General features: G+C 43.2%; 4 protein-coding genes and 1 pseudogene across 4 annotated transcripts in view; all 5 read right to left on the bottom strand.

Moving 5' to 3' along the window:
- Positions 1-4,762: 4,762 nt before the first annotated feature.
- Positions 4,763-12,630, bottom strand: LOC130137378 (cytochrome P450 89A2-like; annotated as a pseudogene).
- A 2,761-nt stretch (positions 12,631-15,391) lies between these two features.
- LOC130138299 (cytochrome P450 89A2-like) lies at positions 15,392-17,145 on the bottom strand. Its single transcript, XM_056311960.1, has one exon. It carries the CDS (start codon positions 17,010-17,012, stop codon positions 15,453-15,455), a length of 1,560 nt encoding a protein of 519 aa, XP_056167935.1. The 5' UTR covers positions 17,013-17,145; the 3' UTR covers positions 15,392-15,452.
- Positions 17,146-20,136: 2,991 nt separating this feature from the next.
- LOC115667686 (cytochrome P450 89A2-like) lies at positions 20,137-21,964 on the bottom strand. The gene has a single exon (XM_030589236.2). It carries the CDS (start codon positions 21,749-21,751, stop codon positions 20,198-20,200), a length of 1,554 nt encoding a protein of 517 aa, XP_030445096.2. The 5' UTR covers positions 21,752-21,964; the 3' UTR covers positions 20,137-20,197.
- A 1,520-nt stretch (positions 21,965-23,484) lies between these two features.
- LOC115667687 (cytochrome P450 89A2-like) lies at positions 23,485-25,390 on the bottom strand. Its single transcript, XM_030589237.2, has one exon. It carries the CDS (start codon positions 25,311-25,313, stop codon positions 23,754-23,756), a length of 1,560 nt encoding a protein of 519 aa, XP_030445097.2. The 5' UTR covers positions 25,314-25,390; the 3' UTR covers positions 23,485-23,753.
- Positions 23,485-26,419, bottom strand: part of LOC130138309 (cytochrome P450 89A2-like) — a 62,263-nt gene continuing 59,328 nt past the window's right edge. The window contains exon 2 of the mRNA XM_056311985.1: positions 23,485-23,657. The gene's annotated coding sequence lies outside the window, so the exon portion shown is untranslated. The remainder of the gene's footprint in view (positions 23,658-26,419) is intronic.

The raw sequence follows: 26,419 nt of genomic DNA, 5'->3' as shown, positions 1-26,419 counted from the left end.
GGCTTTTTTTCGAATTTTTTAATTTTTTGAAAAATAATAATAATAATAATAATAATAAAATAAATAAATAAATAAAAAGGTTGCAGCAGCGGCGAGGGAGCCCTCGCCGCTGCTGCAGGCTTTTTTATTTATTTATTTAATATAATTAATTTTTTTTTAAAAAAGTACATGTCAGCGGGCTAAACGGCGTCGTTTTTTGTTTTTAATGCTGACTGGACCTCTCCGGCGAGCCGTGGACCTCTCCGACGAGCCGTGTCAGCGCCGCATCGGATTTCCGGCGAGCCACGTCAGCATTAGCATTAAAATAATCGTTTTTAAAAAAAGTTGGCACCAAAGTGATCCGAAAAAAAGTTATGGCATCAAAGTGATCGCCGTACACAAGTTATGGCACTTCTGGTGTACTTTTGCCGATTATAATATATGAGACATAGATTCAGACAAGTGAATATGGATTTCATCCACATCCAAAAAAACATAATGGATGACATCCCAGTATCGGTATTGGATTTTCTCTAGGAAATGATATATTCACAATTTAATTTTTTTTATTTTATATTTGATAAAACCCATCCTCAATTTTCTTAAGGATTCTTAAAAATAAAAAATAAAGACGAGAATCCATTCTACCCAATTGGGTATATAATCAAATAAGTCCAAGAACCTTGCTAAGCTAACGACGCCGTTATTCCTTGTGAATAATGAAAAGATAACATTGAACATTTTCATACAGTCCAAGAATTAAATTGAACATGTATCAAAAAATCAGGGCCACATTAACAAATGAAAAATTCAGGAACAACATTACACATTGAACTAAAATTCAAAGACAACACTGAACAAATTTAAAATTCAAGGACGACATTGCATATTAGCTAAACTTCTAGACCGTTTCTGTCATTATCCTTTTTTTAAAAGAAAAATGGCTACATAATTTCAATTGTATTTATAAATTTGATATTTAACTTATCATTGTACTTTAATAAGAGATCCAATAGGTCCTGAGATCGTAGCTTTTACTTGACTACTCTCTCTCTTGACTTCGGATTCTTGAGATAACTTGTGATGACTTGCAATCGCTGATGGGGTTCTCGTCCCCATCTTGAAAAATGAGATCTATATGATGTCGAGTCACCGACGGAAAGGTCACAAATCTCTCCATTTTGAACCTTAGTAAATGTCGGCTGCGGGAGGTCCAATGTGACAATGGGCTTGAAGTGCAGCTGAAGAAACTCGACATGGAAGAGAGGGATAGTGAATTGCTTGAGAGGCTATTGATAGCAAGATTAAAGGGGCTCAACTTGTTCGATGTGATTAATTACCCGAGGCAAATGGAGACTCAAGGTATGGAGAAATTGGGATCACTAAAGGCATTATTTGTTCATCGATGCAGTTCCTTTGAATGGTTGCCTGATTTTATGAAAATTGAAGAAGTTTCAGGACTCAATCCTGCACGTTGACCACCGCTAAATTTGCCCGATTTACGTCTTCCATGCATGTGTTACTTGGTTGAAGGATAAGGGATTTAAGCACTTAAATGTTCCAAGTACGTAAAAATTTCCCTGAATTTTCACAGACAATCCAGCTGAATTTTATTTTTATTTTTATTCACATTATACTTTTTTTATTTTTTTAACCAACCTCAAATTAGTATTTTGATCAAGTAAGGTGTAGCGATAATCCGTAACAGTCCCAACAAAATGAGAAAATGCTTAGTTATTCTAAAAGCACCACGGGTATTTCATGCAAATCAATTATCAAGTGTTTGAAATTTTATTTTCAATGGTATATTGTGCAACACGATTGGTGCAAGGGGGATCGCGTAAAGTTAATCCAACGCAACCAACACTTGCATGTTTTACCAAATAATCAATGTATAAAATGATTTTCTACTTCGGACTTTTTAGACTTTTTAATTCTTAGCATTTATTATTAGTATATCAATATCAATCGATAAAAGTAATTTGAAAGTCATGTTGAGATTTTCCATAAAACTACATTTCAGTGCGCGAAGCTCCCGCTATGCAAGCGGTCCGAGAATGGGTCGGACCATTTTGGGTCTAATGAAACACCTAAGTGCATATTAGTCGTCCCAAATAATTCTTCGTATTCAATGAATACCAATTAACTTTTGTAATATGTAATTATTTAATAAAACAAGATGTGTGTGATAGGATAGAGGTTGTGTCAATTATATTCCGACGATGAAAACTTGTAGTTCATTTTTCGGGATGAAGCATCTGGGTTGGTTCAAAAACACTAGTCATTCTTCTTTACATTATTTTATTCCTCTTCTTAGTCATTGAGCTTAATTTGTCAAATGTCAGGATGCGGATAGAAATCTATAGAGACCAGCATCGCGATAACTCTAAGTTATAGTAATAAAAATAAATTTTCAATGACCTAATGCTATAAAATTAACATTTTCACCATAAGCCTTGGGCACTAAGTCCGTGGGCATGCTTCCAAATGAATTGCTAAAGTAATAAGGACATGTATTTCTATAATTTGTATACGTAATATCAAAAAAACGTAATTGCGGCGCGAAATGTCGATTGTTGATATGAAATTCGATCTAAATGCGAATTTTTGTAATAAGATTTCATATGCATCTAAAGGAGATGTTAATTAGATTATAATATAGCGGACATAGATTCAGACAAGTGAATATGGATTGACTTAGAGTACATAAACAATAGATTTCTACTTTTCATAATTTATAAAAAATTTACTTCGTTTATCTCACGATTGTACTACTTTTTGTCTTATCTTTTATATATATACAGAATGAATATTGTCTTATTCATTGCACTTTTCTATATTGGAATACTAACATCCTCGGTTGAGTGGTCAATTATTTTTTTTTTCCAAAGTAAAATACATGTCGAGGATCATAATTAATGCAAATTCACTATATTGGATTAAATTATTATTGTTATTGCTGGCAATCCGTGAGTGATGTAGCTCACGAGTGAAAATTATAGCTCATAGTTAGACATGGCAAACGTAGTTTAATAAAAATGATTCTAAATGAAAGTAATTATTGAATGTAACCAAACGTTATTTTTAATTTGAGAACGTTTGTATAGTTAAAAATAAGTTAAATGACATAAAAAGAAATGTAACCAAACGATCACTTTCACGAATACACTTTTTAAGAGACCAAGAAAAAGAACAATACCTAGAAGATTTCAACAACGATACCGATAATCACCACACTAAATAAGACCTATACCGTTGTGATTATCAATATATAAATATAAGCTTGAAAATAGTCTCTTTCGATGTAGACAAGGACAAACATGCTGATTAATAAACTTCGACAAATTCTCAAAGCTTTCAAATCGAATTGAAGAAGAGAGACGTATCAAAAAAAGTGGGAAAATTGTCAAAATGGTCCTAAATCTATTGCACTTTTGCTAATTCAGTCTTAAACCTTTTAAATTTGTCAATTCAGTCCTAAACCTTTTCACTTCTTGCCAATTCAGTCCTAAACCTTTTCACTTCTTGCCAATTCAGTCCTAAACCTTTTCACTTCTTGTCAATTGAGTCCATTTGGCCGGCCGGACACCGGCCATCCAGCCAACGCTGACGTGGCAATTTTTAATATTTTTTTCGAATTTTTAAATGTTTTTTTCGAATTTTTTTTAATTTTTTTTTTCTGAATTCTTCTTCTGGCTGGTCCGGCAACCGGCCGGTCGCCAGTTGCAGGACCGACCAGAGGCGAGAGCCTCTGCAAGGCGACCTCGCCCAGCAAAGGCGAGGCCGACCTTGCCATCACCGTCGCCTGGGTCACGACGGCGACGGCGAGGTCGGCCTCGCCCAGCTCTCGCCTCTGGCGGGTCCAGCGACCGACGACCGGACGGTTGTCGGACCGGCCAGAGGAAGAATTCAGAAAAAAAAAATTTAAAATTCAAAAAAAATATTAAAAATTGTCACGTCAGCACTGGCCGGACGGCCGGCGCTGACATGGCCGCCAGCCGGCTACCATGTCAGCGCCGACTGGCCAAATAGACTGAATTGGCAAGAAGTGAAAAGGTTTAGGAATGAATTGGCAAACTTAAAAGGTTTAAGACTGATTTGGCAAAAGTGCAATAGGTTTAGGACTATTTTGACAATTTTCCCCAAAAAAAGTCATAAACCCATTGCATTTATATTAATTCAGTTTTAAACCTTTCAATTATACCAATTGAGTCCTAAATCTTGACGATTTACTAATATAGTGCATCCGACCAATTTCAGCTGGAAATTGCTGACATAGACACCAACCGTCATACGTGAATAATTTTAACTTTTTAAGTGCAAAAAGTTTATGACTTTTTTTGTAATTTTTCCCAACTCAACCATACTGAATAGATTGAACAACGTATTGAGCGAACCTTGTACTCTTCTAACTGTTAAGTTCATGGATTTGAACAAGTCAGTATGGAAATTAAAAAACACAGAAATTAAAAGACAAATACACATGGGTGGGAATGTTAAAATTATTGTATTTCCAAGCTTCGTTCCGTAATTTTCGCTAGAATGTGGACCGTACCTCTGCACACTAGCCTGCAGTTGAATGCTATTTCTTTTACCAGTTAAGCTAATTTCATTTCCAACACGAGAATATGAGAGGACCCATGCTAATGTCTAGGGATATACATCGATGATTATGATGAAGAGATATTATTAGTGCGGTATACGTGAAATTTTACCAGTTAGCTGACTTCATTCATGTGAATTTATAGAGAGAAGGCAACACTCTACAGACATTTTACCAAGTTTAGGTGCCCGAATTCCTGAGATAGATCTGAGCCCTCAAAGGGTTCTTCATCACTACGGTGAACTCCTGCTTCTCCAACAGGTCCACCTCCTCGACGGCAACCGTCCGCCACTGGAACAACCATGCCAGGTTTGCCACAAAGTACTCCAGATGCAGCATCGCGAGCCCGTACCCGGGACACATCCTCCTTTCCACCCCGAACGGCATCATCTTCATCTCCTTACTCCCCTTGATGTTGAACTCGTTGGCTTCTCCTTCGCCGTAGCGGCCGCAATTCAAGAACCTCTTGGGCTTGAAGGCCATCTGGTCCTCCCAGACCTCCGGGTCTCAGCCCATCTACGCCACCATGAAGTTGATGGTCCCGTCCTTGGGGATCACGTACCCGCCCAGCTCCGCGACTTCCCTCACTGCGTGCGGTAACACGAAGTGCTTTGGCGGGTGGCGGCGCAACCCTTCCAGCACCACCGCTGTCAGGTAGTCTAGTCTCTGCAGGTCCTCCTCCTTCACTTGCTCCGCCCCTTGTCGCACGACTGATTTGATTTCATCGTAAAGTCTCTCTTGGATTTTTGGGTACTTCACCAGGTTGGCTATGATTCACTGCAGCACCGTGGACGTCGTGTCGGTACCAACGTTGAGGAACTCCGAGCAGAGGCTCACCATTTCGTCCTCCTCTAGCTTCCTCTTCTCCTCTGGTAGCTCCAGGTCCAGGAGCGTGTCCACGTACGACACGATCCATTCAATGGTACTTTTCCAATTAAGAACGCAATTATAAGCTACAATTTATTTTAGGGTTAATAACGCAAAAAACCCCCAAACTGGTATGTCTGTGACAATTTTATTAAAAACTAATTTTTTCACCACAAAAAACCCCAAACTGGTACACCTATGACAAATTTACCCTCAGTTTATTTCCGTTAAATTTTACTGTCAAATTGCTTCATTAAATGACATGCAACAATTGACGAAAGTACTAATTTTATGTTTTACCCTCCATTTGTCACAGGCGTACTAGTTTATGATTTTTTGTAGTATTAATTCAATTTAATGGAAACAAACGAAGGGTAAATTTGTCACAAATATACCAGTTCGGAATTTTTGGTGGTCAAAAAATTAGTTTTAGGTAAATTTGTCACAGGTGTACCAATTTGGGATTTTTCGTAGTATTAATCCTTTATTTTACTTGATCAAATAAGTTTTACTTCAATTTATAAATAACATATTTATAAATTAGATATGTTACTATTTTTACTTTTTATTGTACTTTAATAATAAATCAAATAGGTATCTCTGAATTTATTATGATAGCTTTTACGTGGCCACTCTTTCTCATCCTCAGATTATTGAGATAACTTGTATTGACTCCCATGTTGGGTTCATCAACGAAAACAACGCAGCGGAATATAGAACCCTAGACAGGATCCATGTATATATTGAAATCGAAAATGAATTTCGATACGTACCTTTTGTAGATCGAAGATAAATCAGCAACTGATTGTGTCTGGATGAGCGCCCCAAGTGTTGCGCCTCTACCGGTATCCACACACACGAACGGAATTCTCCAACGATTCACGTGCTAGCGAAAGATCTTGAAGTTCCTTTTCTTGAACGCCTTTTGATTTTCGATGCTCTATCGAAAAACCCTAGACAGAGAACGATTATCTATCTATTTATACAGCCTCATTATCTAGCGGAATTAAAAGAAGTGGGCCGGGCTATTTGGGCCCGCCAAACCGTCCACCTTCAATCGTACGTTTAATCGTTATCTCATAACGCGCACGACCGCATAGATAATTTAAATAGGAAAATAAATTAAAATCTACTTCTTAAGTAGATCAAGGCGCACAGATAATATTAAGTCCGTTCGCTATTGTGTGCGACCCTGTAGGTTCACTAAACATTAGCAGTGTACCCAAAACTCTTTTGGCCCACAAGTCATAAGCGGTCTCTAGCAAGACATTATGACTACCTAAGTATAGTGAAGATCGGTTTTCCGACACAACCTAATCCACAACTAATATTAGAGTATCAACCTTGATTGATTCTTAGGGCAGATCACTAACAATCTCCCACTTGCACTAGAACCAATCATATAAACTAAGTCTCTTTGTCACTTGATTTCCGAGTTAAGCATAAGGTAGGACAAGTGTCATCCTTATATAGCTTAAACTCATTTTCCCGATACCGCAGTTACACTGTCAAAACAAGTAGTTGACTCTTCAACTCACTTGAGCATGGCCATGCATTTCACAGTCTCAACTCTACGGGAGGCCAGGAAATCATACCCTCGTTATATGAGAGGGACAAATCCCATCTTGTCTACTCACATCACTCAGCACGCTTCATGACATACCCAGCCATTACCTTTATAATCACCTGTTACGGCTGACGTTTGACAATGTTAAAGCATGCCAATCCACGTCTAGGAAACCATGGCAGACTCAGGTCAAAGGACTATACTCTGTAGCTGTGATGAGAAATACTGATGACATTATATAACAATCCTACAGTATTCTCATGGCGGGTCTGTCCTGTACAATGTTCTCCAACATGTATTCCATGTGATCAACTTTATATCTCTATATTCATGACCCGTGAAACTTGGTCATCAGTTGACTCACATGCTAGTCTCAAACACCATTTGCGTCCCAATGCACAATGGCAATTGAGTAGGGACATTTAGAATATTAATATCCACTCTATTAATAGAGTTTCACGATCAAATCACGTATTTGATTATCTATTAAGGATATTCAATATTCAGGGGATAAAGATTTCGTATTCAATTATATACTCAAATTAAATCGAAATCAAATATAATATATATATTTTATTAATGAACAATGAAAATGTATATCACATATACTCCCATTCACATCAAGACCAGTCACTAATGTGTCTAAGGCCTAAAGCGTTACAATGACGCTCATGCTTAGGTTGTGGAAGAGCCTTCGTCAACGGATCAGCTGTATTCAACTCCGTTGCAACTTTGCACAACTTGACATCACCTCTTTCAATGAATTCTCGAATGAGATGATACTTCCTGAGTATGTGTTTGGTCTTCTGGTGAGACCTAGGTTCTTTACCCAAAGCTATGGCCCCATTGCTGTCACAATAGAGGTCCACTGGAATCGAACTAGTGGGACTGATTCCCAGTTCTTCTATGAACTTTCGAATCCAAACAGCTTCCTTTGATGCTTCTGAAGCAGCAATATACTTAGCTTCTGTCGTAGAATCTGCAAGAGTTTCCTGCTTGGAACTTTTCCAGCACACCGCTCCACCATTCACGCAAAAGACAAAACCTGACTACGATCGAAGGTCGTCTTTGTCGGTTTGGAAACTAGCATCAGTGTAACCATTTACAGTGATCTGTTCCTCACCTCCATAGACTAAGAATAAATCTTTAGTTCTTCTCAAGTACTTAAGGATATTCTTGACAGCAATCCAGTGAGGTTCCCCTGAATCTGACTGGTATCTACTTGTCATGCTCAATGCATAAGCAACGTTAGGACGAGTGCATAACATAGCATACATGATGGATCCCACAGCTGATGCATAAGGAATCCTACTCATGCGATCTCGCTCATCTTGTGTTGAAGGACACTGAGTCTTGCTAAGACTTATGCCATGTGTCATCGGGAGAAAACCTTTTTTGGAATCTTGCATATTAAACCTATTGATGACTTTGTCAACATATGTACTTTGACTCAGTCCAATAAGTCTCTTAGATCTATCTCTATAGATCCTGATCCCCAAGATATAGTTTGCTTCTCCCATGTCCTTCATGGAGAAAAATTTTCCTAGCGATGTCTTAACTGACTGAAGCATAGGAATGTCGTTTCCAATTAGTAGTATGTCATCCACATACAACACTAGAAACACAATTGCACTCCCACTAGACTTCTTGTATACACAAGCTTCTTCTTTGTTTCTAATGAAGCCAAACTCTTTGACAGTTTCATCGAAACAAATATTCCAGCTCCGTGATGCCTGCTTCAATCCATAAATAGAACGTTGAAGCTTGCATATCTTCCCAGTGTTATCTGGTGATGTAAAGCCTTCAGGTTGTGTCATATACACATCCTCCTCTAGTTTTCCATTAAGGAAAGCTGTCTTTACATCCATTTGCCATATCTCATAGTCATAATATGCAGCAAACGCTAGGATAATCCGAATGGACTTAAGCATGGCCACTGGCGAAAAGGTCTCGTCATAGTCAATACCATGAGTTTGTTTGAAACCTTTAGCTACTAGCCGTGCTTTATAGATGTGAACATTTCCATCCATATCAGTTTTCTTCTTGAAAACCCACTTGCACCCTATAGGTTTGATACCTTCAGGTGGATCAATCAAAGTCCAAACTTTGTTTTGATACATTGAGTCCATTTCGGATTTCATGGCCTGAAGCCATTTATCGGAGTCTGGGCCCATCATAGCTTCTGTATAGGTCGTAGGTTCGTAATTTTCTATTAACAATAGATGACGGTGTTCTGTCACGTGAAAACCATATCTCATAGGCTCACGATATGTTCTTTCAGACCTACGAACTATAGGTGCCACTGGAGTAGACTCTACAACTCTTTGTAGATCTAATTGAGGTTCTTTATGAACTGGAACACCCTCTTGTGGCACAATAACTTCTTCGAGGTTTACCTTACTCCCACTGGTTCCTTTAGTAAGAAACTCTTTCTCTAAAAAGATACCATTTCGAGCAACAAACACTTTGTTCTCTGATGGATTGTAAAAGTAATATCCTTTCGTTTCTTTAGGATATCCCACAAAGAAGCATTTATCAGATTTGGGTCCAAGCTTATCAGAAAGTAAACGTTTTACATAAGCTTCGCAACCCCAAATCTTTAGAAAAGACATACTAGGAACTTTTCCTGTCCACATCTCATATGGTGTCTTCTCTACAGCTTTTGATGGACTTCTATTTAGTGTAAACGCAGCTGTCTCGAGTGCATATCCCCAGAAAGATAATGGAAGATCTGAATGACTCATCATTGATCGTACCATGTCTAACAAAGTTCGATTTCTCCTCTCAGAGACACCATTCCACTGTGGTGTTCCAGGAGGAGAGAGCTGTGAAACAATTCCACACTCTTTGAGATGGTCATTGAACTCTTGGCTTAAATATTCTCCTCCTCGATCAGATCGAAGAGCCTTGATATTCTTGCCAAGTTGATTCTGTACTTCATTCTGAAATTCCTTGAACTTTTCAAAGGAGTCGGATTTATGTTTCATCAAGTAAACATATCCATATCTACTGAAATCATCAGTAAATGTAATGAAGTACTGATAACCTCCTCTTTTGTAGAACTTAGTGGTCCACACACATCAGTATGTATAAGGGCCAATAATTCTTTTGTCCTCTCACTTTGATTAGTAAAAGGAGCTTTTGTCATTTTTCCAACTAAACAAGATTCACATGTATCAAATGATTCAAAATCAAATGAATTTAATAGTCCATCGCTATGAAGCTTGTGAATTCGTTTCTCGTTTATGTGGTCTAATTTACAATGCCATAGGTAGGTTGGCTTCAAATCATTAGATTTAAACCTTTTTGTATTTATATTATAGATTGGCACATCAAGATTTAGAACATATATCCCATCCACAATATGGGCGCTACCATAAAATAATCCATTAAGATAAAACGAACAACTATTGTTCTTTATATCAAAACAGAAACCTTCCTTGTCCAAACAAGAAACAGAAATAATATTCCTGCGTATAGCAGGTACATAGTAGCAATTATTCAGTTCTAAAATCATGCCAGAAGGTAAAGCTACATCATATGTTCCTACGGCTAATGCAGCAACTCTTGCTCCATTCCCAACACGTAGCTCCACTTCACCTTTTGTAAGTGTTCTACTTCGTTTTAGTCCCTGCACATTCATACAAATGTGAGTACCACAACCGGTATCCAATATCCATGAAGTAGAACTAGTAGTAACATTTACTTCTATAACATAAATACCTGAATCGGAAGTCTCACTTCCCTTTTTCTTCAGATTCTCCAAATACTTCTTGCAATTCCTCTTCCAATGTCCATTCTCCCCACAATGGAAGCATCCAGCATCAGCAGTCGGACCCAGTTTGGTCTTGGATTTGGGTTTGGGCTTAATGCCCTTGCCCTTACCCTTGACCTTACCTGGCTTCTTAAAGCCTTTCCCCTTTTGAACCATGAGAACATTAGGGGTAGGGTCCTTCTTGATATTCTGCTCAGCAGTTTTGAGCATCCCATGCAGTTCAGTCAAAGACTTGTTCAGATTATGCATGTTATAGTTCATAACAAACGTGTCATAATCTTGAGGCAATGACTGAAGAATAATGTCAGTAGCCAACTCTTGGCTAATGGGAGAGCCCAGTCGCTCCAGGTTTTCAATATAACCTATCATCTTTATGACATGTGGGCTAACTGAGCTCCCACTTGCTAGCTTGCACTCAATTAATGTCTTTACCGTTTGGTACCTTTCAGTGCGTGCCTGCTCTTGAAACAAATTTTTCAGGTTCATGATCATATCATAGGCATCCACGTTCTCAAACTGCTTATGAAGGTCTGAGTTCATGGTAGCTAACATTAGACATGATGCATCCAATGCATCATCTTTATGCTTCTGATAAGCATTCCTTTCAGCATGGGGAGCGTTGGAAGGAGGTGCCTTCTGAGGGATTGGTTTCTACAGGACATAATCGTTTTTCTCCTACTTGAGAACAATTCTCAAGCTTCTATACCAGTCCAAGAAGTTTGAACCATTCAATTTGTCCTTCTCAAGGACAGATCGCAGTGAAAAGTGTGATGCAGAGCTATTTGCCATTATCTACAACAAATATGCAAAGTGAATTGTTCATTAATATTACTTATAATAAACTCCCACTATACTTTTATAATATATGTCCCAATAAGTATAGTAGACCAAGACCCATATTTTACCAAGACTCGAGTAAACTTTGGCTTACCGCTCAAGGCTAAGTTATTTAGGTAGACAACCTTTTGTCAATTGTATCGAATACAACTCTTGGTTGTTGGGGTTGATATCTCATATCATATCCCCAAACACTATGCCTCAATGCCCAAAACCGTTTTGATAGCCTCATTAAGTAAACCAATCTTGACATATGGATAACCATTATCCATCCTATTTTGCTCAAATAGTTAAAGACACCCTGCTTTGGCAGGCCCATCTTTTGACAATTCAAGTCTTAATAGGTGTATGATTGGAAAGGCATCATATTATTACTTAATTTTATGAGGGACTCTTAATAATTATGTAGTGGTGAATGTATGCATGTTCTGAACATCAACAAAGCATCACTTATAATAACAAAGATATATCAATCATATGGGAACGACCAATTCCATGCAGGGGTCAAGGGGCAGCGCCCCTCGCGGGGTCGAGGGGCAGCGCCCCTCGCGGGGTCAAGGGGCAAAGCCCCTTGTGGTGGTCTCGCTGACCGGTCAGCGAGCGGGGTTCGAAGGGGCAGGGCCCCCTCGCGGGGGCTCGGGGGCAGCGCCCCTGAAACCTAGACAGAATTCTCAATTCTGTTTTCTGAGGAGAGCCCCAAAAACCTAGACAGAATTCTCAATTCTGTGTTCTCGGGAGACTATCCGTCGCTGCCGCCTCCCGCGCCCTCACCGTACGCATCTGGCCGAACGCGCCGAGTCCTCGACGCGCCGGATGACCAGGCGCGCTGCCGTCTCCGCCTCGGGCAACAGACCCAGACGCGCCGCCGTCTCCGCCTCGGGCAATAGGCCCAGATGCGCCGCCGTCTCCACCAGCCGTCTCCGCCTCAGGCAACAGCCCAGGCGCGATGCCGTCTCTGCCTCGAGCAACAGCCCAGGCGCGAGCGGAACAGGATCGACCCATCCCTGCTTCGTTCTTTCTCAATTGATCATATCAATTCATATTGAACATTCATCTAACCCTAATTTAGACTCACTTCAGGCATACATCATATGTATCAACAATTAGGGTTTCCAATTCAACTTCAATATATCACAAGTAGCTCTGATACCACTGTTGGGTTCATCAACGAAAACAACGCAGCGGAATATAGAACCCTAGACAGGATCCATGTGTATATTGAAATCGAAAATGAATTTCGATACGTACCTTTTACAGATCGAAGATAAATCAGCAACTGATTGTGTCTGGATAAGCGCCCCAAGTGTTGCGCCTCTACCGGTATCCACACACACGAACGGAATTCTCCAACGATCCACGTGCTAGCGAAAGATCTTGAAGTTCCTTTTCTTGAACGCCTTTTGATTTTCGATACTCTATCGAAAAACCCTAGACAGAGAATGATTCTCTATCTATTTATACAGCCTCATTATCTAGCGGAATTAAAAGAAGTGGGCCGGGCTATTTGGGCCCGCCAAACCGTCCACCTTCAATCGTACGTTTAATCGTTATCTCATAACGCGCACGACCGCATAGATAATTTAAATAGGAGAATAAATTAAAATCTACTTCTTAAGTAGATCAAGGCGCACAGACAATATTAAGTCCGTTCGCTATTGTGTGCGACCCTGTAGGTTCACTAAACATTAGCAATGTGCCCAAAACTCTTTTGGCCCACAAGTCATAAGCGGTCTCTAGCAAGACATTATGACTACCTAAGTATAGTGAAGATCGGTTTTCCGACACAACCTAATCCACAACTAATATTAGAGTATCAACCTTGATTGATTCTTAGGACAGACCACTAACATCCCATTCTCTGATTGAGCTTCCGTCTAGTCTTGAAAAATTGGCTTTATACCATGTCTAGAAAGATCACCCTTTTCCAACTTGACAAATTTATCCATTTTGTCTGAAAAAAAAATTATTTGTCCAATTTGTACCTTTGTCAACGAGGGAGGTCGAATTTGATGATGTGCTTGGACCACAGCCGTAGAAACTCCGTAGTTTGGATGTGAGGGATAGTGAATTGTTTGGGAAGCTGTCCGAATCAAGATTGAAGAAGCTCCACGGGTTGAGCGTGTTTAATTGACCGGACTAATAAAGACTCGACAAGATATGGAGAAATTGAAATCGCTATATGCATTGTTAATTCACAGATGCGATTCCTTAAAAAAGGTTGCCTAATTTATTAGACTTGAAGAAGCGGCGTAGATTGAATCTCGCACATTATTCACTACGAAAATTCGCTCTATCTACGGGGGTGTTTGGTTCAGCTTTGGGAAGGGGCTTTGAGCCTCGAAAGCCCCTTCCCAAAATGCTGGGGTGTTTGGTTCAGCATTTGGCCTAGCATTTGGCCAATGCTAGCATTCCAAATGCTGAAAGCCCAAAGCTGGTCCGGACCAGCCTTGGGCATTCAGCCTTTGCCAAATGCTACTGTTCATGCGTCACTATTCATCTTCTTCGACGAGGGAGGGCGACCGGCACTGGATCGCGCCGGCGAGAGGCCGGCGAGGTCGCACGACCCGTGCGACGGCCGCCGGAGGTCGCGCGACCGCCCAGCGCCGCCGGCTGGGTCGCGCGACCCAGGGGCCGCCGCCGAGGTCGCGCGACCTCGTGCCCCGCCTCGAGGTCGCGCGACCTCGCGGCCGTCGCCCGGGGTCGTGCGACCCCCGCCGAGGGTCACCTAGGTCGTGCGACCCCCGCCAAGGGTAGCCTGGCCTCGGGCGACCGCCCGCGGCGGCAGATCTGGCTCGCCGGGGGTCGCCCAACCTCGGGTGACAGCCGCCGACGCCAGGTCTATCTCGCCGGCAGCCGGCTCCGGCGATGGGTAAGTTAGTTTGTTTTTTTAATAAATAAGATAATTCTTAAAGTCCATTTGCAAAAAAAATTCACCAAACACTATATTTTGGCCAAAGTAGCTTTACAAAATATTTTTACCAAACACCATTTGCATTTCCCCAATGGACTTTCACCCAAAGGTATTTACATTCCCCCAAATAGCATTTTCAAAGTTGAACCAAACAGGCCCTACATCATCTAGCTACCTGCCATTCAACGGTTGAAGTATGCCGGATTTTAGCCGCCTTCATAAACACTTAAAATGTTCTAAGTAGGTAATATTATTTTTTGAATTTAAGATTACCCATGCGCAAGTTGCTAGCGTCCAAATAGTGTATGTCTATTTAGGAAAATCAAATCAGATTTTTCATATCACATGACCGAAAATTTGCCGGTTTATTTTCAAATTTTAGCCAAACACTGGAAAACAGTGTCATTGACTTCCTGAAAAATATTTTTAAAAAAGTCAAATTTTCCGTTAAACAAACAGACTATATAAATGTTATTTCTTTTTCTTCCTCCCCTTTTTTAACACAGGATATGGGAGGACCAGTGCTTGTAATTAGGGATAAATATCGATGATTATGAAGAGATATTACTACTACGGTTTAGTTTTTTTTTTTTTGGTGGAAACTACTACGGTTTAGTTGAAATGGTGAGTAGTGTTTGACAATGGCATGACATCGGATACGCAGTGGTGGTAAGAGAAGCTTCACGTGCACTGTCTTGATCAATATTGGGCATCAACGGGTGGGTGCAGTTCACGTGCGAGTTTTAACTTTCAGGAATTTTCGCAAACACCTCGGGGGTTCCCAAGTAAAGAAGCACAGGTTTCACCTGCCTAAGTCTAATCACATACATCACAGAGAGCAGAAGAAGAGTGTTCATTAATGGAAATTTTTTATTGAGAAAGCAACAGTCTACATAGATACATGTTCCCAAATTCAGGTGCCCGAATTCCGGGGACTTATCTGAGCTCTCAAAGGGCTTTTCATCACGAGCACTAAGGTGAGCTCCTGCTTTTCCGACAGGTCTACCTCCTCGCCCGCCGCCGTCTGCCACCGGAACAGCCACACCAAGTTCGCCACGAAGTACTCCAAGTGCAGCATGGCAAGCCCGTATCCGGGACAGATCCTCCTCCCCACCCCGAAAGGCATCATCTTGATCTCCCTGCTCCCCGTGATGTCGAACCCCCCAGCTTCTTCTTCGCAGTTCAAGAACCTCTCGGGTTTGAACGCCATCGGGTCCTCCCAGACTTCCGGGTCCCAACCCATCTCCGCCACCATGAAGTTGATGCTCCCGTCCTTGGGGATCACGTACCCGCCCAGCTCCGCGTCCTCCGTCACCGCGTGCGGCACCACGAAGTGCGTCGGCGGGTGGCGGCGCAGCCCCTCCAGCACCACCGCCTTCAGGTAACCCATCCTCTGCAGGTCCTCCTCCTTCACTTGCTCCGCCCCGTGTCCCACGACTGATTTGATTTCATCGTAGAGCCTCTCTTGGATTTCTGGGTACTTGACCAAGTTGGCCATGATCCACTGCAGTGCCGTGGACGTCGTGTCGGTGCCAGCGGTGAGGAACTCATTGCAGAGGCTCATTATCTCGTCCTCCTCCAGCTTCCTCTTCTCCTCCGGCAGCTCCAGGTCCAGGAGCGTGTCCACATACGACAAGATCCAATCGCCGTCGCCGTCATTCCCGTCCTCCTTGGCTTTGCTGAGCTGCTCTCGCTTGGCCTTGGATCGAGCTCTGATGAGCGGGACGAGGACGCGCTTCAGATTCTCGTAGAGCTCGTAGAACTCCTTCCACCGCTTCCGGAGGACGAGCTTGGTCAGCCGCGGCCAGAAACTGAGCAAGTTGAACCGCCCCGCACCCAGAAACAACTGTCGCTCAACCTCCTCGATCTGCTTGATCTGCTTCTCCTCGAGCCTGTCTCCGAAGCACATGAGGACCAGCAAGCAGAACATGGCGTGCCGGAAGTGGTCGACGACGCGGACGACGCCTCCTGGCTGGGACTTGAGCTCCGCCACAAGGATGTCCAGGACCCACGCGCGGGCGCCGGAGTAGGACCGGACGCGGGAGGGATGGAGTATCTCCGCCGTGAGGTTCCGGCGGAGTAGGCGCCAGTTGGGGCCGTAGGAGGAGGAGTTGATGTCGTGCTGGTTGGAGGTGAGGATGCGGCGGATGGGCAGGGGCGGCGGGCGGTCGGCGAAGACGGCGCCGCGGTGGACGAGGGCCTCGTGGGCGAGTGCCCGGGAGGAGACGAAGACCGCGGGACGGGGGCCGATGTGGACGGTGACCATGGGGCCGAGGCGGGCATGGAGAGAGCGGAGGACGGGCTCGAGCTTCGAGGTGGACTTGCGGAGCCATAGCAAGTTGCCGACGACCGGGAAGGTGAGGGGGCCCGGCGGGAGGCTCTTCTTGTCGGCGGCGGGAGAGAGGAGGTTGACGGTGGCTCGGACGAGGGCGGCGACGGAGAGGGCGACGAGGATGAGGAACCAGAGATCCATGTTTTGCCGAAAGGTCGCTCTTGTTCATACAAGATTGGAGATTGGAAATTGAATGACGACCTAGTCACCGGTGGAGAGGTCGCTCTTGTTCATCTTGACAAATCTCTCCATTTTGTACCTTTGTAAATGTCGACTGATGGAGGTCCAATATATAATATAATCGGGGCTTGAAGTGCTGCCGAAGAAACTCCGTGGTTTGGAAGCGTGGGATGGTCAATTGCTTGAGAGGCTATCGATGTCAAGATTAATAACAATTGATTTTTACATATTTTTATAGACGGTGAAAATATTTTTCGTTCGTTCATATTTATAAGTGATCATATTTATAAAAATATTTTTAAATCATTCATTTTTTACGAAACAAATGAAGCTTTAGTAAGTAAAAGCTTTCTCGAATTTTTTTAGACAATTGCACTAAAATATAAACCTAACCTTTTGATTTTTTTTCAACCAAAAAAACAAAACCTTTTGATATTTTTTTGTCCTTTTGTCTTGCTTCACATTATACTTCATTTTTATTTTTTTAACCAACCTCAAATTAGTAAGACATGCCATTTTAATAGAATAAGACGTGCCATTTTAATAATTTTACTTTTATTTCGATGGCACTTTTCCAATTAAGAACGCAATTATAAGCTACAATTTATTTTACTTGATCAAATAAGTTTTACTTCAATTTATAAATTAGATATGTTACTATTTTTACTTTTTATTGTACTTTAATAATAAATCAAATAGGTATCTCTGAATTTATTATGATAACTTTTACTTGGCTGCTCTTTCTCGAGGATTATTGAGATAACTTGTATTGACTTCCAATCTTGGATGGGGCTTCCGTCTAGTCTTGAAAAATTGGCTTTATACCATGTCTAGAAAGATCACTTTTTTTCAACTTGACAAATCTGTCCATTTTGTGCATTTGTCAATGCCGGCTGAGGGAGGTCACATTCGATGATGTGCTTAGACAGCAGCAGAAGAAACTTCATAGTTTGGATGTGAGGGAAGTGAATTGTTTGAGAAGCTGTCTGTATCAAGATCGAAGGAGCTCCCCGGACTGAGCGTGTTTAATTGACCGGGACTAATGGAGACTCGACAAGATATGGAGAAATTGAAATCGCTAGAGGCATTGTTAATTTACAAATGCGATTCCTCAAAAAGATTGCCTAATTTATTTGAATCAAAGAAGCGACGTAGATTGAATCTCGCACATTATTCACTACGAAAATTCGCCCTATCCACGTCATCTAGATACCTGCCATTCGACTGTTAAAGTACGATGGATTTCACCCGCCTTCATAAACACTTAAAATGTTCCAAGTAGGTAATATTAATTTTTTAAATTTAAGATTTTAAGCTTAACCAAAATGAATAATAATTACTTTTTTTGCCGGACATTGAATTTTATTCATGACATATAATTATTCAAGAAAACGAGATGCACCAATGAATCACGGGCATCGATTTTGAAATTCGAAACACATCATTTGACCGAATGTTATCGGACTTGCATATTTTCTGTATATTGTTTCCGATCCTATTCCTAGTCATTAAGGCATGTCACGTCTCACGTGTCAGCATCCGCATAGAAAATCTTCGTGGACTATTACTCTATTAACACGATGACTCCAACTAGTATGAAAAATTAAAGTAAATGAATGACCTAATGATGCAATAAGATCCAACATTTTTCTCGAGGGAGCCTTGGACGCTACCTTCGTGAATGAATCTCCGACACGTGCTTCCAAATGAAATTGCTCAAGTAATAAGGGTCGTGCATTTCCATGATTTGCGTACGTAACGTCGAAAACGATGACTGCAGCAATAAACTACTTTCAATTTGCTCGGCCCGAAACAACCGATTAACGCGGGAAAGGACAAATTTGCCGGCTTATAGCGGCACGAGTACACCTGCCAAGTCTATACTCCTTTTGTTTCGGAACCTCATTTTTCGACGTTTGATTCTCTTAAAAAAATGAGTCAGTAAATATATATATTTTTTAATTTATACTTAAATTTAGGAAAATAATTTTTTCTTTAAAAATTCAGAAATCATTTTTCAAGATATGACTAGACATCAGCACTTAGACCCGAAATTCTACATTTATGTATGGAAACTACAATGCGGGTTCTCTAGTGCCCAGCGTCTAGGGTTGGGTCTCAAGCACCCGGCCCCGAGTCCATCAAGGCTTATGACCCCAATGCATGTGCTCGGGTCTCCCGCACCCTTGCTCGAGTCCATCGAGGCCAAGCCCGAGATCCTAGTGTTCGTGCTCGGGTCCATTAAGGCCGGACTCGAAGCCCTGGTGCCTGTGCTCAATATCTCGACATCCAAGCTTGGGTCCATAAAGGTCTAGCGCGGGATCCCAGTATTCGAGCTCGGATCCACAACACCATGCCCGAGTCCACAAAGGCCATGTCTGAGTCTACAAAGGCCGTGCCTAAGTCTATTGAGGTCGGGCTCGGGACCTAGGTGCTCGTGCCTCTATCCCAGTGCCCGGGTCGGTGTTCATTGAAGCTGAACCCAAGATTCTAGTGTTCCTACCCAATCCCCGACTGCCCATGCACAAGTTACTAGCATCTGAATAGTGTATGTCTATTTAAAAAAATCAAATTAGATTTTCCATATCAAATGACGAAAAAAAATTTCTAATTCATTTTCAAGTTTTAGCAAATACCAGAAAATATTATCATTTTCGTGAAAAATGATTTCCTAAAAATATTTTCGAAAAATATCATATTTTTTGCGAAATAAATTGAGTAAAAATGCTATTTCTTTTTCTTCCTCCCCTTTTTCAACACAGGATATTGGAGGACCAGTGCTTATAATTAGGGATAAATATCGATGATTATGAAGAGATATTACTACTACGGTTTACGTCAAACGGTGACTAGTGTTTGACAATGGCATGACATCGGAATCGCAGTGGCGGCTACAGAAGCTTCACATGCACTGTCTGGATCAATATTGGGCATCAACGGGTGGCCCACCCGGGGTGGGTGCAGTTTGTGTGCGAGTTTTAACTTGCAGGAATTTTCGCAAACACCTCGGCGGTTCCCAAGTAAAGAAGCCTAGGCTTCACCTGCCCAAGTCTAATTACATACACCGCAAAGAGCAGAAGAAGAGTGTTCATTAATGGGAATTTTATTGAGAAGGCAACAGTCTACATAGATACATGTTCCCAAATTCAGGTGCCCGAATTCCGTGGACTTATCTGAGCTCTCAAAGGGGTTTTCATCACTATGGTGAACTCCTGCTTTTCCGACAGGTCCACCTCCTCGCCCGCCACTGACCTCCACTGGAACAGCCACACCAAGTTCGCCACGAAGTACTCCAAGTGCAGCATGGCAAGCCCGTATCCGGGACAGATCCTCCTCCCCACCCCGAAAGGCATCATCTTGATCTCCCTGCTCCCCGTGATGTCGAACCCCCCAGCTTCTTCTTCGCAGTTCAAGAACCTCTCGGGCTTGAACGCCATCGGGTCCTCCCAGACTTCCGGGTCCCAACCCATCTCCGCCACCATGAAGTTGATGCTCCCGTCCTTGGGGATCACGTACCCGCCCAACTCCGCGTCCTCCGTCACCGCGTGCGGCACCACGAAGTGCACCGGCGGGTGGCGGCGCAGCCCCTCCAGCACCACCGCCTTCAGGTATCCCATCCTCTGCAGGTCCTCCTCCTTCACTTGCTCCGCCCCGTGTCCCACGACTGATTTGATTTCATCGTAGAGCCTCTCTTGGATTTCTGGGTACTTGACCAAGTTGGCCATGATCCACTGCAGTGCCGTGGACGTCGTGTCGGTGCCGGCGTTGAGGAACTCATTGCAGAGGCTCATTATCTCGCCCTCCTCCAGCTTCCTCTTCTCCTCCGGCAGCTCCAGGTCCAGGAGCGTGTCCACGTACGATAAGATCCAATCGCCGTCGCCGTCATTCCCGTCCTCCTTGGCTTTGCTGAGCTGCTCTCGCTTGGCCTTGGATCGAGCTCTGATGAGAGGGACGAGGACGCGCTTCCGATTCTCGTAGAGCTCGTAGAACTCCTTCCACCGCTTCCGGAGCACGAGCTTGGTCAGCCGCGGCCAGAAATTGAGCACGTTGAACCGCCGCAGATCCAGCAGCAATTTTCGCTGAACATCCTCGATCTCCTTAATCTGCTTCTCTTCGAGCCTGTCTCCGAAGCACATGAGGACCAGCAAGCAGAACATGGCGTACTGGAAGTGGTCGACGACCCGGACGACACCGCCAGGCTGGGACTTGAGCTCCCCCACGAGGATGTCGAGGACCCACGCGCGGGCGCGGGAGTAGGACCGGACGCGGGAGGGATGGAGGATCTCCGCCGTGAGGTTGCGGCGGAGTAGGCGCCAGGTGGGGCCGTAGGAGGAGGAGTTGATGTTGTGCTGGTTGGCGGAGATGACGCGCATGGTGGCCGGGGGCGGCGGGCGGTCGGCGAAGACGGCGCCGCGGTGGACGAGGGCCTCGAGGGCGAGTGCCCGGGAGGAGACGAAGACGGCAGGGCGGGGGCCGACGTGGAGGGTGACCATCGGGCCGTGGCGGGTGTGGAGGGAACGGAGGATGGGCTCGAGCTCCGAGAAGGACTTGCAGAGCCATAGGAAGTTGCCGATGACCGGAAAGGTGAGGGGGCCCGGCGGGAGGCTCTTCCTCTTGGAGGCGGAGGAGAGGAGGTTGACGGCTGCCCTGAGGAGGGCAGCGACGGAGAGGGCGACGACGACGACGAACCAGAGATCCATCTTTCGCCGGAGCGACCTTTGAGGTTTGACCAAATTAGCACTTTGCAGATAAGGATGGAACCGTTTGGGGTCTAACAAACGAGAACCTGAGCACTCATAACATAAGTAATCCCAAATAATTCTTATTACTTAATTTAAGTAACAAGTAATAGGAAAAAGAAATTGAATAAAAAAAAATTTCGGAATTGTATATTATGGGTGCGGGCCTTTTAATAGAAAAAAGAAATTGAATTTGATTAGTCATTTATCGATTTGAGGTAGACTCTTGGTAATAAATTAATAATAGCATTGGCATTACGCTATGCGAAAGCTGTCAAATTGCAAGTGTCGTGCTGCGGTTGCACAAGCTATACAAGAGTGCGATTGTTTCGCAAAAAGAAACGATTTAAAAGTTATTTTTTTAAAATACAGTGACTTGTATCGCTTATAAAAATGAATGATCAAAATATATTTTCATTGTTGTCAATAATGAAAGCATTTTTAATTGCTTGATTATTATTTCAAGTGATACGATTGATTTTGGCTAGGTAAATATTTTTCAAATTATTTATTTTCCATGAAAATGAATGAAATTTAAATTTCAATTAAATAGGATTTATCACAGGAGAAACCTGGACCAAGGAAGGCTCTCCGCGAGGATAAAACGCACAGAATGAAGGCATCACTTATCAATCTTACATATGTAGATTAAGAAGGAGGCTCTTATGCCTATATAGAACCATGGCGTAAAAGATGTCGAAACTATGCGATGAAACTTAGAAAGACCGATTCCATTAAATCACGAGATGTCTTGTCGTTAATGGCATAGTTACAGACATGACTACGTGGTAAGTATGATGCTCGAACTACTCTCCTCGACAAAGACGGGGACGTATAGATTAGAGAGCAACGTTAGATTGTCGTTAGATTGGGATAATACTGATTAACAAGAGTTGGGTTATTGACTCGGGCCCCGTTTGTTTCGCTGAAAATGAATCATTTGGAAGACATTTTTCTAAAAATAATCGTTTGTATCGCCTAAAATAATCAGTCCATTGAAAATGCTTTCATTCTCTACACAATTCATGTCTAAATATTTTCCGTCCATTCATCTTTGTGAGCGATACAAGCAGTCATTTTTATGAAAACATTTCTGAAATCATTCATTTTCCAAAAAACTAACATAGCTTCAAGGTTTATCCAAATCTATTCGCCTTTTAGTATATAGAAGTATGATCGGGTTTGTTGATGGTTTTGGGTTCACGAAAATGAGAGGGAAGGAATAATTACTCTTCAACGGGGGAACCGCACGCTTTTCCATCACTTGAAGGAGTCTGCCTGTTCTTCCCTTAGATGGCTCTCAAAGAACGATTTTATTAATCAGGGTCAAGTAAGATGTATAGAACATGTGATTGGATTACATTATAAAATCTCTATATACTTTATGAAAAATAATGATCAATGGGTCCATGAATGTCTCTGATCCAGTAGGAAAGTCCAAATTCGCGAGGCTATGAAATGGGACACTTGAAACCTGCTCGCGTCGAAGTGGAACCCTGATGGGGATGGCGGGGAAAGTGGCGGCAACTATGAAAGAAGAGGATGAAGTTTGGGGTATGCACAGATCCGGTTCCAACTCGGGAACGGAACATGACCAAACCGACAGGTTTTAGGTAGCTCCCAATTCCTAAAATTTGAAATCGGCGATAATCAGTCCAGTTTTAGGTGCAAACCAAACCAATGAACCGGACTCATAGTTTTTATTTTTGACAGTACTTATTATTACAATTCCCAGAAGATGAATGGGGGCAGAAGACTCAATCGGATGCTATTTCTTTTACAAGTCAGTTAATTTCATTTTTAACAAAAGAATAGGAGAGGACCAACGCTACTAACAAAGAGAGAATTTAACTTGGAAAGCATGCCTCTTTCAGGAATTTTCGCAAACACCTCGGGGGTTCTCCAAGCACAGAAGCATAGGTTCGCCTGCCAAGTCTAATTATATACAGACATTTTCCCAAGTTCAGGTGCCCAAATTCCGGGGACAAATCTGAGCCCTCAAAGGGTTCTTCATCACTATGGTGAACTCCTGCTTCTCCGACAGGTCCACCTCCTCGCCGGCCACCGTCTGCCATCGGAACAGCCACACCAAGTTCGCCACGAAGTACTCCAGGTGCAGTATCGCAAGCCCGGACGCGGGACACATCCTCCTCCCTGCCCCAAACGGCATCATCCTTATCTCCCTGCTCCCCGTTATATCGAACCCGCCCGCTTCTCCGCCGTCGCCGCCGCCGTAATTCAAGAACCTCTCAGGCTTGAAGGACATCGGGTCCTCCCAGACTTTCGGGTCCCAACCCATCTCCGCCACCGTGAAGTTGATGGTCCCGTCCTTGGGAATCACGTACCCGCCCAGCTCCGTGTCTTCCGTCACCGCGTGCGGCAGCACGAAGTGCCCCGGTGGGTGGCGGCGCAGCCCCTCCAGCACCACCGCCTTCAGGTAGCCCATCTTCTGCAAATCCTCCTCCTTCACTTGCTCCGCCCCTTGTCCCACGACTGATTTGATTTCATCGTAGAGCCTCTCTTGGATTTCTGGGTACTTCACCAGGTTGGCCATGATCCACTGCAGCGCCGTGGACGTCGTGTCGGTGCCGGCGTTGAGGAACTCTGAGCAGAGGCTCACCATTTCGTCCTCCTCCAGCTTCCTCTTCTCCTCCGGCAGCTCCAGGTCCAGGAGCGTGTCCACGTACGACACGATCCAGTCGCCGTCATTCCCGTCCTCCTTGGCTTTGTTCAGTTGCTCTCGCTTGGCCTTGGATCGAGCTCTGATGAGCGGGACGAGGACGCGATTCCGATATTCGATGAGCTCGTAGAACTCCTTCCACCGCTTCCGGAGCAGGAGCTTGCTCACCCGCAGCCAGATGTTGAGCACGTTGAACCGCCGCAGACCCAGAAGCAACCGTGTCTGAACCTCCTCAATCTGCTTAATCTGCTGCTCCTCTAGCCTGTCTCCGAAGCACATGAGGACCAGCAAACAGAACATGGCGTAATGGAAGTGGTCGACGACCCGGACGACGCCGCCTGGCTGGGACTTGAGCTCCGTCACGAGGATGTCGAGAACCCACGCGCGGGCGCGGGAGTAGGAGCGGAGGCGCGAGGGATGGAGGATCTCCGCCGTGAGGTTCCGGCGGAGGAGGCGCCAGGTAGGGCCGTAGGAGGAGGAGCTGATGTTGTGCTGGTTGGCGGAGAGGACGCGGTCGGCGACGAGGGGCGGCGGGCGGTCGGCGAAGACTGCGCCGCGGTGGACGAGAGCCTGGTGGGCGAGGGCCGGTGAGGAGACGAAGACGGCGGGGCGGTGGCCGACGTGGAGGGTCACCATGGGGCCGTGTCGGGCGCGGAGGGAGCGGAGGACGGGCTCGATCTCCGCCAAGGACTTGCAGAGCCATAGGAAGTTGCCGACGACCGGGAAGGTGAGGGGGCCCGGCGAGAGGCTCCTCTTGTCGGTGGGGGAGGAGAGGAGGTTGACGGTGGCCCTAAGGAGGGCGGCGACGGAGAGGGTGACGAGGACGAGGAACCAGAGATCCATCTCTTGCCAAAGCGACTCTTGAGTTTTTGAGTTTTGAACAAATGAAAGATTTGCAGAGAAAGAAGTGGCGATTTGCTTGTTTTATATAGGAAAAACGATACAAATAATCCATGAACTTTTGCCAAATATTTAATGTAATCCCTGAATTTTTAAAATGTTCAATGTAATCCTTGAACTTTAACCTAATGTGCAATGTGATCCCCAAACTTTACTTTTGGTACATATTTAATAGTCACTGAATTATATAAAAATATTTAATGTAATCATTTCGTTAATTCAAGTTCATGGACTACATTGAATATGTACTTAAAGTCCAAGTACTATATTTAACAAATTAAAAGTTCAAGGACCATATTGAACATTAAGTTAGAGTTCAAGGATTATATTGAACAAATTAAAAATTCAGGGATCACATTACACATTAGATCAAAGCTCGTAGACTGTTTATGTTATTAACCATTATATATAAGATTCGAGGCAAAAGATGATAACTTAGGGTGCGCATGGTAACGATTTTGTGCCCGGGAATTGATTCTGCTTAGAAATAATTCTTTTTGATTTTGTGCCAGGAAACTGATTCTGAGCATTTGAAAGCGTTTGGTAACGGCCCAAAATTTCCATTCCTGGAATAGAAAAAGAATAGAAATGCGTTTGGTAACGGCACAAAATTTCTTTTTATTAATAATATTTCAAATATTTTAATATTTCATTCTTTTTTTTCTTTTTTTTCTTTTCTTTTTTTCTTCTCCTCTTTCTTGGCATGGCCGGTAAAATAATATTTTTATTTTTTTGGCCATGGCCGGTAAAATATTTTTTATTAATAATATTTTTTATTAAAATATTTTAATCTCGCCGATTCGGCGAGGCGCCTCTTGCGTCGGACATTAGAAGCTGCATAAAAAACCAAGAAAAGAAGAAAAAAAAATCGATTCTCATTTTTGTTCCCAGAATCAAGAAGCTGCTTTTTTTTTATTCTTAATTCTGTTCCAAAACTGATTCTAAGAACAAATTCTTGCAAATTTGTGCCCAGAATCAAAAAATTAAACAAACGGATTTCTGTTCTCAAACTGATTTTGGGAACAAAAGAACAGAAATTTTCACTGTTT

This window comes from Syzygium oleosum, unplaced genomic scaffold (genome assembly GCF_021117445.2).
Source record: "Syzygium oleosum isolate NSW1041296 unplaced genomic scaffold, Sole_v2.1 Sole_v2.01, whole genome shotgun sequence".
Taxonomy (NCBI): domain Eukaryota; kingdom Viridiplantae; phylum Streptophyta; class Magnoliopsida; order Myrtales; family Myrtaceae; genus Syzygium; species Syzygium oleosum.
The sequence above is the reverse complement of the archived record's forward strand: the minus strand, read 5'-3'. Positions and strand labels throughout refer to the sequence as shown.

Bases quoted from the DNA above. Each gene is read 5' to 3' on its own strand.
- LOC130138299 (XM_056311960.1), bottom strand. From the start codon at position 17,012: ATGGATCTCTGGTTCCTCATCCTCGTCGCCCTCTCCGTCGCCGCCCTC.
- LOC115667686 (XM_030589236.2), bottom strand. From the start codon at position 21,751: ATGGATCTCTGGTTCGTCGTCGTCGTCGCCCTCTCCGTCGCTGCCCTC.
- LOC115667687 (XM_030589237.2), bottom strand. From the start codon at position 25,313: ATGGATCTCTGGTTCCTCGTCCTCGTCACCCTCTCCGTCGCCGCCCTC.